Raw genomic sequence first — 15,756 nt, 5'->3', positions numbered from 1 at the left:
CCTGCTGTTAAGTCACAGATACTTCCACATGACAACATAAAAACAGCAATACACATGAACATTCTTATCTTAACGCCAAGAGAAACCCCTAATGGGTCGTCATATGCAGAGAGACTGTGGCTCTCTTTACACTTGAGTAGATAAGTACACTTCACACATCCTTAATATATTCATATCCACAGCTACACCCACATTTACTTTAAAGACTCATTTTCTGACAACAACAAAGTGCTGACTTTGTGCTGTTTCTTGTGCTAATGATCCTGCAACCAGCCAAGCTTCACAAGAAGAGCCTCTTTGTACGGATCCTTTTTGGTGCATGCACTTGTGTGCGACGGCTCATGGCCAGAACATGGGTGCTATACTTTTCTGTGCTGCTCATAGTTGCGTATGAAGTCGCGGAGCTGCTCCTCCCGGCTCTCCAGCGTGGCATAAAGCTGCTGCATCTGGTTCACCAGGTCTGCCTTCTCCGCCTTCAGGCGCTTACGGTCCGACTTCATGGCTGCAAGGATGGACGAGAGAGAGGGAGAGAGGGAGGGATGTCAGAAAAAATGGAGACAATAATATTCAATGCTGCCTCCGCCGGTTACTGTGGAGTGATTTTGATGAGAAAATTATTTGACATTGGTAAGGACTTCTCAATATGACTGTTTTTTTGTCTAATCACAATCACATTCATACATATTCACTGCAGAAAAGTGATTAATGTGCACTTTCTGTACTCGCCGTCCCCAAGTACAGATTGTGGCAGTTTTCTTCATGCAGAATAATGACGTTATTAGGCAGATAAGAAGCATTTTAGGTAAAAAAAACCCATTAAATCAACCTGCTGGACTAATGAAGCGCGGCTGCGTGTTGATAAATGGGTGAATCACACATGAACCATCCTGTCAATCTCCTCTCTGCTGCTGGATTCTCCTTCATCTATCTCTCTGCCACACACTGTCTCTAATCCTCTGGCACCTCACCCACGCTTCACGATAAAGAATGTGGTTCAGTGTAGCTATTCACAGAAGCTCTAATTTCCTCAAAGACAACACATCCCTTTTTCTCTCCTCTGCATCTCCGGCTTTTCTCTTGATTTCCGTTCGCTCTTCATGCGAGGCTGTTTCCAGACATCTGCTGAAAGCCCGAGTTCCCCTCCAGCTATCTCCCCAAACTGACAACATAGGCATTATTTACATTTTATGTATTCTCACTGTGTCTGTCCACCTTTGTCTTCTTCACTTTGACATATATTTCCTCCCAGCACAGACGCTCTGGCTGCTGGATGTTCCTTTACATCACACGGCTCTCCAATTCCCTCTTGATGCTTGTTATCATATGTTCACCTTTTCTTTTTTCCTCCCCCCTCCGAGCCAGCTGCGTGTCATTAATTAACTTATATCACAGCCCGGTTAATTGCGTGACATTCACAAGTTGTTGTCTGGGGAATACGCTCAAGTGGAATGGAAGTGCAGTTTTACAAGGACAGATCCACCCCCTCTCCTCCCCTCCTCCCCGTCACTCGTTCATATCTCTGCCTTTCACCCGTTCTTTAAGGGTGAAATTCCCAAGCAGGAGCGACATCCAAGCCAAACTAGCCGTCGAACGAAGACAAGAAACGTCTCTCATTGGCCAAGGGAAACAGGAAACCTCCCAGCACCTGCCTCGGGAAGTGAAATCAAAGACGTCTTTGAGATGAGCCAAAAGCACTGCCGCCGCCTCACATCCTGCACCTGCGACCGTTTGGCAGCATCAACCCTCCTGGTGTCGGATACTAAAAAAGCACTCACTGTGACTCGCTAAAAAGAGGTCCATTCACAGATGCATGTCCGCGCTGTTATTCACCATTTATTACCTACATATGAGCACTTTTAAGGAAACAAAGTCGGCGATGGGGCTCATTGTGGTTACCTTACACTCTGTAGGCGATATGGGGAAGCACTATGCTGACAGCCATATTGAGGACTAACATACTCCGTGGCTTAGTATATGCCTCCAAGAGTTATTACCAGATGAAACAGGAGGGAACCACCTGGGAACCAGAGGCGAAGCTAATGTGTGTGGAGCTGGAGGAGGAGGAAGACATGGAGAGGAAGCTTCAATTTAATGGTCATTTTATGGAAGAATGATATCCATGCAAGCACCTTCTTCTGTCTTGCCATTGCAGGAATATATTTTATGTATTTGAGTACCTATTCCATCATATCTAGTTTTCCTCTATGTGTGCCTGCATGCAAAGGTACTAAAAGCAGGAGAAGAGCAGATCAGGACTAAACATTCACCATTAAAAGTCCAAACCATTGTTCCCAGTGCTCAATGTTAAAAACACAAACACCTGCCCGTATCACACACTCCTGACATCCTCTAAAATCTGCATAAGTGGTTTTTAGCTCACCACACAGAGGCCCTTCTGCTGCAGAGCCCTTGAGCTCCTCAGGGACTTCCTATGGGCTGGGGCCACTTTTGTATTTTAAAATAACTTCAGCCAGTTATTTAGTAGAGTAGTTTAACATTTTGGGGAAATATGCCTACAAGATGGGAAGATTGATACATTTGAAGCCACAGCAAGCAGCTGGTTAGTTTAACCTGGCGACTTCATGGTGATGAGGAGGAAGGCCGAGACATCGATCAGCTGTTTTTCAAGCCTGCAGGCGACCATTGTTTTGGTACTTGGCGGGCTATCACTTTGAAACACTACATGAAAATATGACATGTTATAAAGACTAAAACTGTGGGTAATTCTTGAGTTAATAGAGAGTCAAACATTATTCCTCTGCCATCTCACAGCTCTGGTTAACTAATAACCCTCATTATCTGGTGTGCCACATCTATTATGGGACAAATATAACACGATCCCTGGCCATGATTCAGCTGAATAACATTTCCTGTCCTTTTGTTTTTCAACATTAACAATCAAGTTTTCCCGTTGGTCTCTTACTGAGGAAGATGGATAAAAAAGAGTATATGCCAACCATACAGTGCTTGGTTGGGTTTAATGTTTGTATGTAATATTTATGCAATCCATTAGAGATTGAGTTTGAGCAAAGACCGCTACCCAAGTTCAGTTCACCTGCGAAAACAGGATCACAGAGACAGACCCACTTATCCGCACTCCCTCAGAAAATCCCGTTCTTCACATTAATGAAACCACTCCACACCGACACTAGCACATATAACTCCGGTCCTGAAGAGAAAGGACAGGCTTTTAGTCGGCTCTTAACATAATTATTTGGGGGAGAGAACAAAAGAGACACTGGCTCATTGGAGGGAGTCCATTGTTCACGGTTTGGGATTTTAAATCTGCCAGTTGAATAATGAAGTTGGAGCCTCAGAGCAGCACAGTGTGCACACCTCCTCACTTCCTCAGCAAAAAAAAAAAAAAAAAAGAAGAAATGAGGTTGATATCTGCATTGGTGCTATTTAACATTCACGTCACCACCGTATCAGCATTAATTAAAGTTAACCCCAGTGGTGGCATTTCACCTTTGTGTTAAGTTCATGCACAACCAAGAAGCCAGGCTTTAAAACCAGATCAAACGCTGCACTAACAGGTGATCTGTGCCTGTGAACTAGTGTGTACGCGAGCTGTTCAAGCAGCAGAGTCGACACATCGGGGAATCAAGGGAGAAGATCACACTTTGATCCTATAACAGCATCTCATTACTCACCTCGCTGTGTTCACCGGATTCCAAAACAACATTTAGCCGCGCTGTAATCTTTTAAGTGGCTGATCCTAATTGTTCAGGTGCGAGCCGCGTAGCAGGCGAACAAAGAGCGGGGTCGGGTCGACTTAGATTTATGATGGTAACGATGGCAATCTCTCTCTCTCTGTCTAAGTGAGGTTGCACGTGATGACCACTAGGAGGCCGAACACATGTTCTCATTCAGGACCAGTTTGAACAGATTGAGGTGCAAATTGAACAGCAAAACCAAACCCCTTAATGACCTGTGATCACGCAGCTGCTGCCGGCATTGAGGAAATAAAACACAAAAGATTTGAGGAAAACGCATCAACTGAGAATGACTTTTTGCCGGTGAAGAAAAAGCCTTAATAAAAGACTAAAACCACTTCAGTTGCTTGGATGTAACGAGGTGATGTAGCCTGATGAGATCCGTGTCTGTTTATGTGCGTATCGGCGTCGAAATGCCTCATCAAAGAAGAGGCCTTGTAGCCAAGGACGGAGCTACGATGTAGCGTGAAATGACAGTGAACAGAGCGGGCGGACTGTGCTGTGACGACACATAGCAGTCTGCTGCTTTCATTCCAGCTCTGGATTTGACTGGGAGTCCCTCAGCGATACTCATTAGCCAAAGCGGAAATAGCTAATTAAAAACAGCAAAGAGGGCCAGCTACACTTTGAAAAAATTCATCAAACTTTGAAGAGAAAAAGTCCATTTAAGAGTCGAGTAAACACCTTTCAGCAACGGTCCGACTGCATTAGCCTTCACGTCAGGCTTTGGAGATCACAGAGACAGTTTCAGTTCATTTTCATTTGTGTACTTTGAGGCCGGTGGGGATGAAATGACTCCAAGCAGCGGCTCTGGGGTTTGGATCGAGCGTCCGCAGGCGTCATAACAAAACCTGCTATTGACAAGAGGTTGGCAATTACTCACTGCAATTACAGTGCTCACAGGCTCCTGTCTGCCACACAGTGGGAGCGAGCTCAGGCCTCAACATTGGAACGGCGTGGGCATCGCACCAGACAAAGGCAGAGGGGGGAGAGAGCGAGGGAGAAGGTGGAGAATAACAAACTGAAAAGTAACGTCCTCCATTTTGTATTCCTGTGTGTCTTTGGCATTTCATTTCCAAAGCACAACCACAGGAAAATAAATAAAAACTGAAAAGAAAAAAAAAAAAACACAAAGCTGCTCTGCTTCACAATAATTGTTGGTAGCACTTCAATAAAAGCCACCCAGGGCGCTTAAATCCTCCAAACATTGCTCTTATTCTTCAAGGAAAGCACTTTGCCAGAGCATCTGGTGGGATGTTCACAATATGCCAGCCTTGTGAAAACTGGGGGGAATCAAACAGTCAACATCTCGCCGTATTAATGGGCAGCATACGGAAGTTTAAATTTCCGTATGCTGCTTGAACCAGGGGCCGCTGCACTGAGGCCTCGGTGGGGCTCCAACTCTACCGACTGAGCTCTCCGGCACCCCGGATTAGTTGTTTTTTTTCATGCATGACTCATTTCCAAGAAACTTATGAGCACATCTCTGGTAAACACAACATTTAAAGTGATGCTCTTGGGTGATTCTTTGCAAAGAAACTCAGTTTTACAGACCTGTTGATTAAATCAATTAGTCGACTTTATTGAATTCAATTTGGTTGAGGGCAGCCCTTATACTAAAGGCTTCAGTATGCTGCTTATGATTGTGTGTTTGATTAAACAGCATCTGAAAAACCCATCTTTAAAGAGAATCAGGGGAGAAGCGCCAATTTCGGCTTCTATTAATGGTCACCACGATGAATGCCTCTGAGGAAAGTGCAATTTCCCTTCGTATGATTCATTGCATCTCGTCCTTGGGTATGATGGCCGGCTCTCTGCCCTGCACTTCACTTGCTTACATACGTGCTTTTAGATGTGGCCGGATGTGGATGACCTTTTGCTGCTCTTTTCAGGGGGCAGATGGGCCTCTTTCTATCTCAGAAACATGCTGAAAACAGTCTCAAACGACGTTATACATCTGGTTCACAGTAAACTACAACAGCCCTACACGTTTTTTGAATCAGAAAGAAATTGCTGGCTAGTATATTAGCTACATAGTTTATCCACCTTAACTGTAAATCACTGTCTTATGTTGTCGATTATCAGCAGCACTGTCCAGGAACACGGCCAACACAGAACATGACTGCATTTGGCAGAAGAAGCTAGGAAAGCAACACAAGAAAATGTGTTGCTTTTTTCTTGTGTTGCTGACAGAAAACGCTAAAACTCACTGGCTGCTTCCCAACACATGCGACCAAAAAATGAGTCTCCTTGAGTCAGTGTCTAGTGTGTGAAGATGGAGTGGACTAACAACAGAGCTGGGCACCACCTACTGCTGTTCAGACTAGGTCATGGGAAAAAAACATTGAAAAATATTAATAATTCAGAAATCTGGCTGCTCTCAACAATGAATGCTAATGTCTATTCTATTTTCCCACGGGTCACTCTCAGGCCAAAGGCTCTACTGGAACGCCAGCTTCTGCTCCACTGCTTGTAGATAGCAACAGGAATGTCTTCTCAGTCAAGTCCAGAGATCCATCTGTCTGTGTCTAAACTTGAATACGACAACAGCCAATTTCCTCCTGTCCTTCCACATGCCCCATCTTAATTGCAGACCAGATCCACCCTGCTTAACATTTCTGGACCTCATAGGCCAACCAAAGTCCCCCTTTATAAAGCTTTCATTAGCGGCTGGTTGCTGCCGGGGCCTGCTGGGCTCTCTAGGCTTTGGCCTTCATTAACAGGCCTGAGTCATGAGCTTGTGTGCAGTCTGTTCAGACAGCCAATCATGACAAGAGGAGATAAGTCTGTTATTGACGCGTCGCTCTATTTTACTCCGCTCCAGTCTGTTTTGTTTTTGTTCAATTCTTTCAACAAAAAAAAAGCGTAGGCTGCAAGTGTCAAGTGAAAATGTCGCAGCAACAAAATCCCCTGACAGCACGTCGTGTGTTCGTCTGATACCGAACTGCGTTTTTTTTGTGCTCTGCCTCATTCCACGGCGATTATTCTCTGAAAGGAATGATTCACCGCCACACTGATGACATCTTTGCTTGATGCCCTGTAATCCACGGTGCACTGCCGAGAAGAACTTGTTCATTACCCTGTGCAAATATGAAGGCAACACAGAAGTGTACTCCCATTTCTCATTCAGCCGTGCATTAAACACAGAGCAACAAATACTGTGGTGGCCGGTCATTAACAGCGAGGAATCTGTACTCTGCATACTTCATCAGACCATCCAAGTTGCTTTCACTCATTTTCAACGTGAAATATACAAAGCACATCCCTAGTTTGCTTTGTATTCTTTTTGGGGTCAAGCTAAAGTCAACTCTCAAGTCTTTCAGAGCAAGTCCAACTCAGTAATAAGTTGATCATTTCAATACATGACATTTAGTATGTTAACTGATTTTTTTCTACTTATTTGAGAAAAAGTTCTGCAGCATGGAAGGCCTGCTTATTGCATTTTTAATATTTCTGAATCTGCAGCTGTGGTGGTCCGTAAGAAGAGCTTTCTATACTTTCTTTAAATTCAGCATACAGTGGTGTTGCAGTGGAGCGTCTACGGTATATTGTGCTGCATGCAGGCTACACCGGGGCACGTGGGCGATCCATAGTGGGAACACAGCTGCTGGGTTTGCCTGCAGTGTGGAGCGACTTTTCTGAAAAGTCAAGGCAGCCGTGATCACTCTCACCCAAAGACACCCCTCCATCTAGACACTCGTGGTAACACTGAAGTAAAATGCACTGGTTTCAAGGCTCACTTACTGGCAAACGGAAGAAAATCAGAAGCAGCTCGGAGCAAAATGGTTACAGAATGATTTGAACAGAAGACAGAAATGCAGCAAGCTTTTCCACAGTCCATAACTACTTTTGTTGTATCTATCAAATACGTTTTTTTTTGTATATTTTAAGTTTTTTTCAAATGTACAGACAAGGATGTTAGTGTTTCTATGACACACACATTGGTTGTCCATTAGCCAGGTCCTTACCTTGCAGAGCCTCTTTGGCTCGGTCCAGCTCCTCCTCCTTCTGGGCCAGCTGTACGCGGACCTCGGTGGCAGACAGGACGTCGGCCGAGCAGCCTCCCTGGGTCTCCTCCAGGTCCTTACTCAACATGTCCTTCATCTGCCGCAGCAGGTGCACCTCCTCCTGGAGCTGGGCCACCTCCTCACGCAGCAGGACTACACCACACAGACAAAACTGAGCTTTAGAAGGCGGAGATCAAATCATGAACCCTAATATGAGTACAAATGTGTGTGGTTTGGATTGTGCCGGGCAGTGAATTCCAGGGTCATATGTATGATCCCAAAGCTGCTTTAGATCATCTCTACAGGATGCCTGAAACGTAAAAACGTATTTAACATCACCATAGGAGGTTATGATTGCAGTTCTAATTGGGATAACTACACTTCATTGCATTGCTAAATGACTGTGGGGAGGGTGGGGTCCAGCAGACGGGTCAAGACCACACATTGGTATTATCATGCAATGTATCTTTGCTGCTGTTGGAAGGAAGCATGAGAAAGGGAGAGAGAGGCTCATTGAATATTCAGGGACTGGTGCTTCAAAGAGCTCCTCCACGGCGTTGTCACAAAGACGCAAACAACTAAATGAAAACAGCAGCAGAGAGAGAAATAGTTTGGGTTTTTTTTTCCCCTCTTACAATTTGAGTCACTGGAAATGTTTGAAAGTGCGTTCAAAGAACCAGCAGTAGAGAGAGGACTTCACTCGGATTTAAAACAAGCCACAACAGACAAATGTCACACTTCAAGTTCTCACATCAAACCTCCAAAAAGAAATATTTCATGAAAAAAGAAAGATGATTTTTTTTTTTTGGTACTCTGAATGTGCCTTTCTTGGTGGTGCATATGTGGAGTTATTCATATAAGGATGAGCAGAGCCATTCTACTCATCTCCATGCATCCTCAGGGCCGGGGGCTGGGAGGGTGGGGGGGTGAGGAAAACTGCTCAGCCTCATCTCGCATGGCTACACTATCAAGTGCCTTGCATAAATTACACTTCATAGTCTCACATCCCAGCTCCAATATTACTGTCTGGAAGAAAAAAAATACATAAATTCAATCAGAGATGAACGGGAGAACTGAGAATAGGAGACGGTGCCAAAATACTGTGAGAGGAGGAAGCATTCAGGACAGAATACAGATTGCATGCAGACGCTATTGTAAGGATCAACATACAGAGCTGGGAGTGGATTTTCCAACAATGTCAGTCAATTCATCTGCTTTGCATTCTGCAGAGCATCAGTGTAAATAATCCTTCCACACAGCACGCCTGCCATCATTGCCCAGTTAATAGTGGGTGGTGTCTTTCGCTACTATTACACAATCAGTGAGATTAAGAAATCTGTAAATTATCATTTAGAATACATTATGCTTTACATTCAGACCAAGTCTGATGCTTAGAATTAGCAATAACTGAGTCACGTTTTGTCATTTAAGTTTTGTCATTTGATATCTCAGAGAGGACAGTGAACTAAGAATGTATTTGTTTAGTGCATATGACAATCATCTTGGACCTTTTAGTGCAGACTGGAGTATGTGCAGTACCCCTTAAAACTAGGGGACTATTGCCACAAAACTGGAAGGGTCTCCCCAGAAATAATGTCGACGTAGTAACTGAGCAGTAATCCAAAAAGCTTTATTATTTTATTATTTGTGGTCACTTTTTAAGTGCAAATTAGGAGAAGGATGAGTCTAGGTCTGAACCACGGATGCATTACTTCTCATAGGAATAAAGCATTAATCTGTCATCTCATGGGGTGTTTCTATTATTCTGTCCAGACATAATGCAAATACAAAATACCTCCCCATGACAACAATACAACAAACAAGGACTTAAAACGTTGCACCTGAAGTGAACATGACAGGCTTTTCACAAAGGGATTTCTCTTTTTCTGTGCGTCCCCTGAACGTGTCACCTGTGACATATTGATATTGTTGACTGTCGTCTATGTGAATGAATGTGTCTTGTCCAATGGTTTGGCCGTGACACCAACATTCCTCTCACAGCAGGCCTGCTGTTAAACTCCCATCTGCACCCACAGTCGTGATTAATGCTACAAAAGGACGACAACATATTACACCAGAGGTTACGTGGTGTGTGAGGCCTTGCTCTGATGCGTTTACGGCATCACATGATCACTTCGGCTCTCACCTTTTCGTCCCCTGAAACTAAAACGAAGCGTAAAGGCCAGTGCACCGCTGTACGACCTGCACCTACTTCCCCGGGCTTTTAAGTCCTTTAATTTGTGTTCACTCGCTAAATGTAAGTGGCTGAGGATAAGGGCTGCCCGCTAAATAACAAAAAAAAGAAATGTAAAAGGGGTTATTAGGAGAAGGGTCGAGAGAAAAACGTAGTGGAGCTTAATGGAGCTGATAATAGAACCACATTTTACGGAGCAACTCGAGCGGCGACACCCTTATTGGCAAACCAAACAGCCGGCCGGTTCTGGAAACCACCGACTGCAAGATACAGTTCATTGCTTTGTAAAAAAAATCCTATTATGTCATTTCATTACTAATTCATTAGGTTTGCATGCATTGATTGGGCAATGGCAGCCATACAGGGAGTCATAAATAAAGGGCAAGGACACTGAAAATGTAGGTTTTACCTTTAATAGCAACCAAGACATACTGTCTAACAGCTACGGTTTATTACGACACTCCTCCTTATAGAATTAAGTTGCTTCTTTGATAACTGGTGTCTCATGTGTTATGTAACCAGTAACACCTTTGAAAGTATAGAAACATAGATTTTAAAACTCCTGCAGTAAGTTATTACCACAACTCCACCATGAAAACAAACTCCACAAAACATGTATCCAGCTGTGGAATTAATCACTGGCAAGGACAGATAATGAACCAAAACTAATTATATAAACATTTATTTCACCGCTGCAACAAAAAGAGGAAACTTAATTGTCATTCCAAACTGTTAAGGTGTAATTTTACACTTCCTGCTGTTTATCACAGTGGGGCATCGCAAAATTGTAAAGAAATAGCTTTTCAACAAGGTAACAGATGGGGTAAATGGTAGCTGTTTGTTCACAAAACAAAGAAAAGTACTGTTTAGTTTTCATGGAACATGAAGTTTACACAAACATCTAGATTATAGAGCACTTTGACTGCTCAGAACTTTTCTGTTCTCCACTGTCTTTCACTGAATCTGAACATATGCCTGTTTTCAGGTTCACACTTGTATTTTGGGGTTTCTAACATTTTACATGCTTTAATGTTTTAAAAAAAAACATTTTTTCTTTATGTCAGCTGGGATCGGCTCCAGCCCCCCCGCGACTCTAATAGAGGATAAGCGGTGACGATCGATGGATATTTTTCTCTTCAAATGTGTGTCTTAATGGGTAATGGCATAATGTAAAACACTATGAATTACCCTTTTGTATTAAATGTATTATATATTGACTTGCCTTATTAAATTTCAGGCCTGTCAATGTCAATGCAAAACATTATTCATATTTATTATTCATACTTTCCGAACATGAACCCCTTGCTTTCATACTGTATAGTAGGTGTGATATAGCAATTCAGCTCAATTATTTGGCGACCTGATAAAATCTCCTGTGAGCCCCCGCTGGGTATCGACCCAGTCTATGAGAATTATTGATGCAGAGAATATTGCAGGCAAGTATACCAATTATCACCCCTTCTCAAAACACAGGACACAGATGGTACATGTTAAAAAAAAACTATTGCTAAAAAACAAATTAATTTGACATCCTCATTCTAATTTAAATGGATCACTTGGTGACTCAGTTAGATGTCATAACCCTGAATAAGACAACATGCGGTCTGCAGTGGAAACTGTTTGCAGCGATGATGGTTAAATTCATCCACTTAAACCGGCAAGTGGACCCTGAACATCTATAAGAGGAAATGCAAGATGAGCTGTCATTAGCCGAGCGCCTGAAGTGGAAACCGTTTTATTGTCTTCAGCTTCATGCAGGCGAGCTCAGTGCTGGAACTTCCTAGATAAGACAGTCGAGGGGTTTGGGGGGGAGGGGGTGAAGACAGCCACCTATATTTCAATGTATGCATCATCTCCGGGTTGGCGAGACCCATACACTACAGCTCTGCATTGCAAATGACAGTTGGAGTGGAAGCTTCCTGATAAGTGCAATCTCCCCTCCAGGACTCCGTGCAGCTCGTTCCCATGGCGGGTCCGCCCCGCAACATCTGCCGGCGTTTGAGAGGCTCATCATTTAGCAGGCTTATGAACTGTATATGCAAATTAACATAATAATCTTGTGACTAGTTTATGGTATTGCATTTTGCCTCTCATTTTTGACACACAGGCACACACACACACATGAAGATACAATTTAAAATGCAAACGAACGCATACATCCTAGCTAATTATCTCGGCCAGGAGGATGCTGCGATCGGTGGGTGTGCACCAGTGAGTGAGTGAGTGAGTGAGTGTGCACCTCTGTGTCTGTCCACAGATAATGTGCCCTGTTATGGCTACACCGGTGGGGGGGGGGGGGGGGGGGGGTTGCAAGATGATTTTCATTACTTTGAGATATTCTTCCGGTAACATGGAAATTAAAGTATTGTGTCAAAATTAAGTTTGCCCATGACAGCAAATGTTAACTTTTAAGTTACATGGAAATTACTTTGACTGAGATATTCTGCTTTTACTTTCTAGTAAATTGTTGATGTAAAACCATATCATGGTTGTTAGGCTGTTCTGTTCATTCTTAAGTTTCACCTCCGGGGATAATGGGGTCGCCAGTCTTTGCCGCTGTTATTTTGGGTGTTGCGGGCTGAAAAGTTTGGGAACCCCTGCTCAAGGACACGTGGTTGCGGTGACCCACACTTTCTCAAAAAACACCTTTTTTCCCCCAGTTATATACTGCCATTGACAAGACACTGTGTTTGGCTAACAGCTAACAGAATTTGCAGTACACACATTAGTGAGGAACATTACATCTCTGCCACTCAACTTAGTGCTTCATTTTTTTGGCAAGATTGTATGAAATGTTTTAAACAACACATACAAAGCATATATTGCCGCTTGTTTCTGTGAGTTTGAGTGAAGTGTGTTTTGCCACACATTACAGCCTATTGGTGCAGACACACATTTAATCCCACAATACAACAGTCACCAATGCAGACACATCTGGCAGTATCTGCACTCTACTGAGAAGCCACTGGAGAACTTCTTGATGCACATTAAAAAAACTCACTTTTATTGACTGAGTAGTCTGGAATTAAGGACCATAACAACATCATTGCAAATGCCCTTAAAAATACGAGTACAATTTGTATTAGCTAAATAAATCGCTGCTATTCAAATTAAATTAATTTGCAATGAATTTGTCCTTGAGTAAAACTGTATCTTAAATAAAGTTATTCAGTGAATATTAAAAAAGAATATAACCCTGGGAGGAAAATGATACGAATACTTTTGCATTCATGAAATCCTTTCACCGCAGCAACCACAGTCAAATGTTACACATCTCAACCCCGGCTGCTGTTTTTGTTTTTAGCTGCACTCCTGCTCTACTGTCAACACAGACGTTTCGGGCCATAATTACTTCTCTTCTCTTCTCAAAAAAAAAAAAAGAGATGACAAATATAAAAAGAGACGTCTCTGTCAATGTGTAGGACTGTGGGCACACACCACATTTGACAACACGAGGCTGTGTTTTCGTTCGCAGTGGTGTGACTCTGTTGCCATCACAACCTCTGTACTAGCAGGGATGAGAGGATGCATCAGGGTCGGATGTTTGCTGACTCTCTGCTGTTAGCTCAGGCTTCAACACCACCTGTTCCCCACTGGCTGACAGAGCAGGACGCTGTCTGGCCCTGACTGGCATCTATCACAGAAGTCTGACATACAATACAGCATATACAGATTTAACTTGTAGGACGTATCAAGTAGAGTACTACAGTTTGCCGACTAGCACTCTTGACGGCAGTCTACAGTACAGTAGGTTCAAGTTGAATAAGTCTTCCACTTGTAATGAATGTTTAAAACCGCAATATTTATTTGGCCATTTGGGGGAAGCAGAAACAAGTTGCCAAGACATCGCCATCTACTTATGATGAACTTGAATGATGAAATAGTTGCTCATTTACACATCCAGCAGTCGAGGGGAAACAAAATCATTCTTTTGAAGTCATGTTTTTGGATATCTGATGGATGCAGGCCCAATATTCTCTCTCTTTTAGCTCTGCTTTTGGTCTCTACCAACTCCCGAGGGAAATACCTGGCTCTCCAATTAGTCACTGGCTGTGTCTTCCTGTCATTTGGTGTTAAGCAGGAAGTGTAAAGTGGGCTTTTAGAGGGTGCTCGCTGAAAACAGCTGCCTGCTGTGACAGATGACGACAGTATGAGAGCAGTGGGACAAAACAGTAATTAGCTAAACAATTAGCTTAAACTCGCTGTAAAGCTCCGCAAAAACCAAGAGGAGCTGCAGAGGCGGCTGGTTCATCACCACGAGCAAAATAAAGCTATTTACAATAAGATGAAGCAAATATCACGATATGGTAAAGAAACAATTAATGAAGGGAATAAACACATCAATACGTCTTCTATTGCAGCATTCCTTTAAATTAAACTGACGTTGGCATTTTCTGTTCCTAATACCAAGAAACACACAAAACTGTGGACTGGGAGTTTCTTTAAATAGTACAGGCTTCTCCGACTAAAGTCTTATGCAACTGTGAAGTGCCACAGGGATTAAACTGAGGCTAATGATGACTGATCTTTGTCTCTGACTGGTTGGTAAAGAAATATGTGCATTCATTGACCCTCCCTTCCCTGCTGCCTCCGTTCCGTTCCACTCCCCTCAACAGGATGGCTGGTTATAATGATTAAACAAAACAGTAAATAAAATCTCCATTCACAGTTTAAATGTGTGCATTTGCATAATAGCGGCCGTGCATCAGCTGACATGCACTTGGTACCAGTGAATTATGAATCTGATCAGTGTCATTTCCTATTTGTATGATTTAAGGAAAATGGCTGAAACTGTCCTCCTAAATAATCCTGCAGCCTTTGTGTAACATCGCTCTGTGTCAGAAAGCAGTCATAAATGTCCTGGACTTAATGGTGCCAAGATATGACTAGAAAACATGCCTTTGTTCAAAGATTACAAAGGCTTCTTCCTACTGTGCATTAACACTGTTGAAACCATTTGTCTTAAAAGCTGCAAAGAATATTCAGACGTAGTAATCAGTATATTCCATAGTAACACTTTATGGTCATGCTCTGTCTGTATCTGTCTGCAGCTGTAGAAGAGGAAATGCGAATTAGGCCCATTTCCATCGACTGGTTTGGAGCAATTCAACTCTGTTACAGCGTAGTTTGGTAAAAGATTGGTGCTTTAGGCTTGCATGGCTGTAATTCACCAGGAAACAAAGTAGAAGCAAAACAAGCCAAAGAAACAGAGGATCAGTCACGTGAGTTAAATGTTCGCTGCGTCAGGATTTATTCGGCAAATGCGCTTCGACAATCCGTTTAGTGCTTCGACTCTCTTTGGATGAAAGCAACTTCAGTGTTCCTTAAACACCTTTTTTTTTCACGATTGTGGACACAAATTTTTGCTGTTTCAATAAAGGTTTCCTCATGCGAGACTTCAAAACACGCATAAGAATAATCTTCTCTTCCAGTTCCTCCTCTCCCATTTCTGCAAAAACAGCAGGACTCAGAATCCAAAGTTGCAAAAGGAGCAATCTGTCAGAGAGTCCAGTGACCGTGAGGCAGCTGAAATTGGACTTGGCCGAAACGGGATTGGAGGTCGAAAATTGATAGGGAATGACAGTAAGTGTCTGGAGGGGGGATGGTTTTAGATTGGTTCTACCTCTTCAGAGTGGGTGGCGGGGAAAGGCGGGGTGGGGCTACCGGAGGACCAAATCAATTAATGGGCCTATTGTTCCCACAGCATTCTTATTCAGCCAGCTTTTAGAGCGAAGACATACAACACAGACCCACTGTAGAGCTATGATGGCTGCTGCTACATAATGAGTGCATTGACTGGATGCAGGCTGCTTAACAATGTATAAATAATAGCGCAGAC

At 43.1% G+C, this 15,756-nt stretch overlaps 1 protein-coding gene across 13 annotated transcripts in view; it reads right to left on the bottom strand.

The window, feature by feature from the left end:
• The window catches only part of kazna (kazrin, periplakin interacting protein a), a 161,924-nt gene that overhangs the window by 13,158 nt on the left and 133,010 nt on the right, over positions 1–15,756 (bottom strand). For all 13 annotated transcript variants that reach the window (XM_084014623.1, XM_084014629.1, XM_084014632.1 and 10 more), the window contains 2 exons: positions 7,685–7,876; positions 366–502 (listed from right to left, as the gene is read on the bottom strand). In XM_084014623.1, coding sequence (XP_083870749.1) covers positions 366–502; positions 7,685–7,876 — 329 coding nt within the window. The remainder of the gene's footprint in view (positions 1–365; positions 503–7,684; positions 7,877–15,756) is intronic.

Source organism: Eutrigla gurnardus, assembly GCF_963514095.1.
Source record: "Eutrigla gurnardus genome assembly, chromosome: 8".
NCBI classification, from domain to species: domain Eukaryota; kingdom Metazoa; phylum Chordata; class Actinopteri; order Perciformes; family Triglidae; genus Eutrigla; species Eutrigla gurnardus.
Note: the sequence above shows the minus strand (reverse complement) of the source record. Positions and strands in the feature narration are given on the sequence as shown.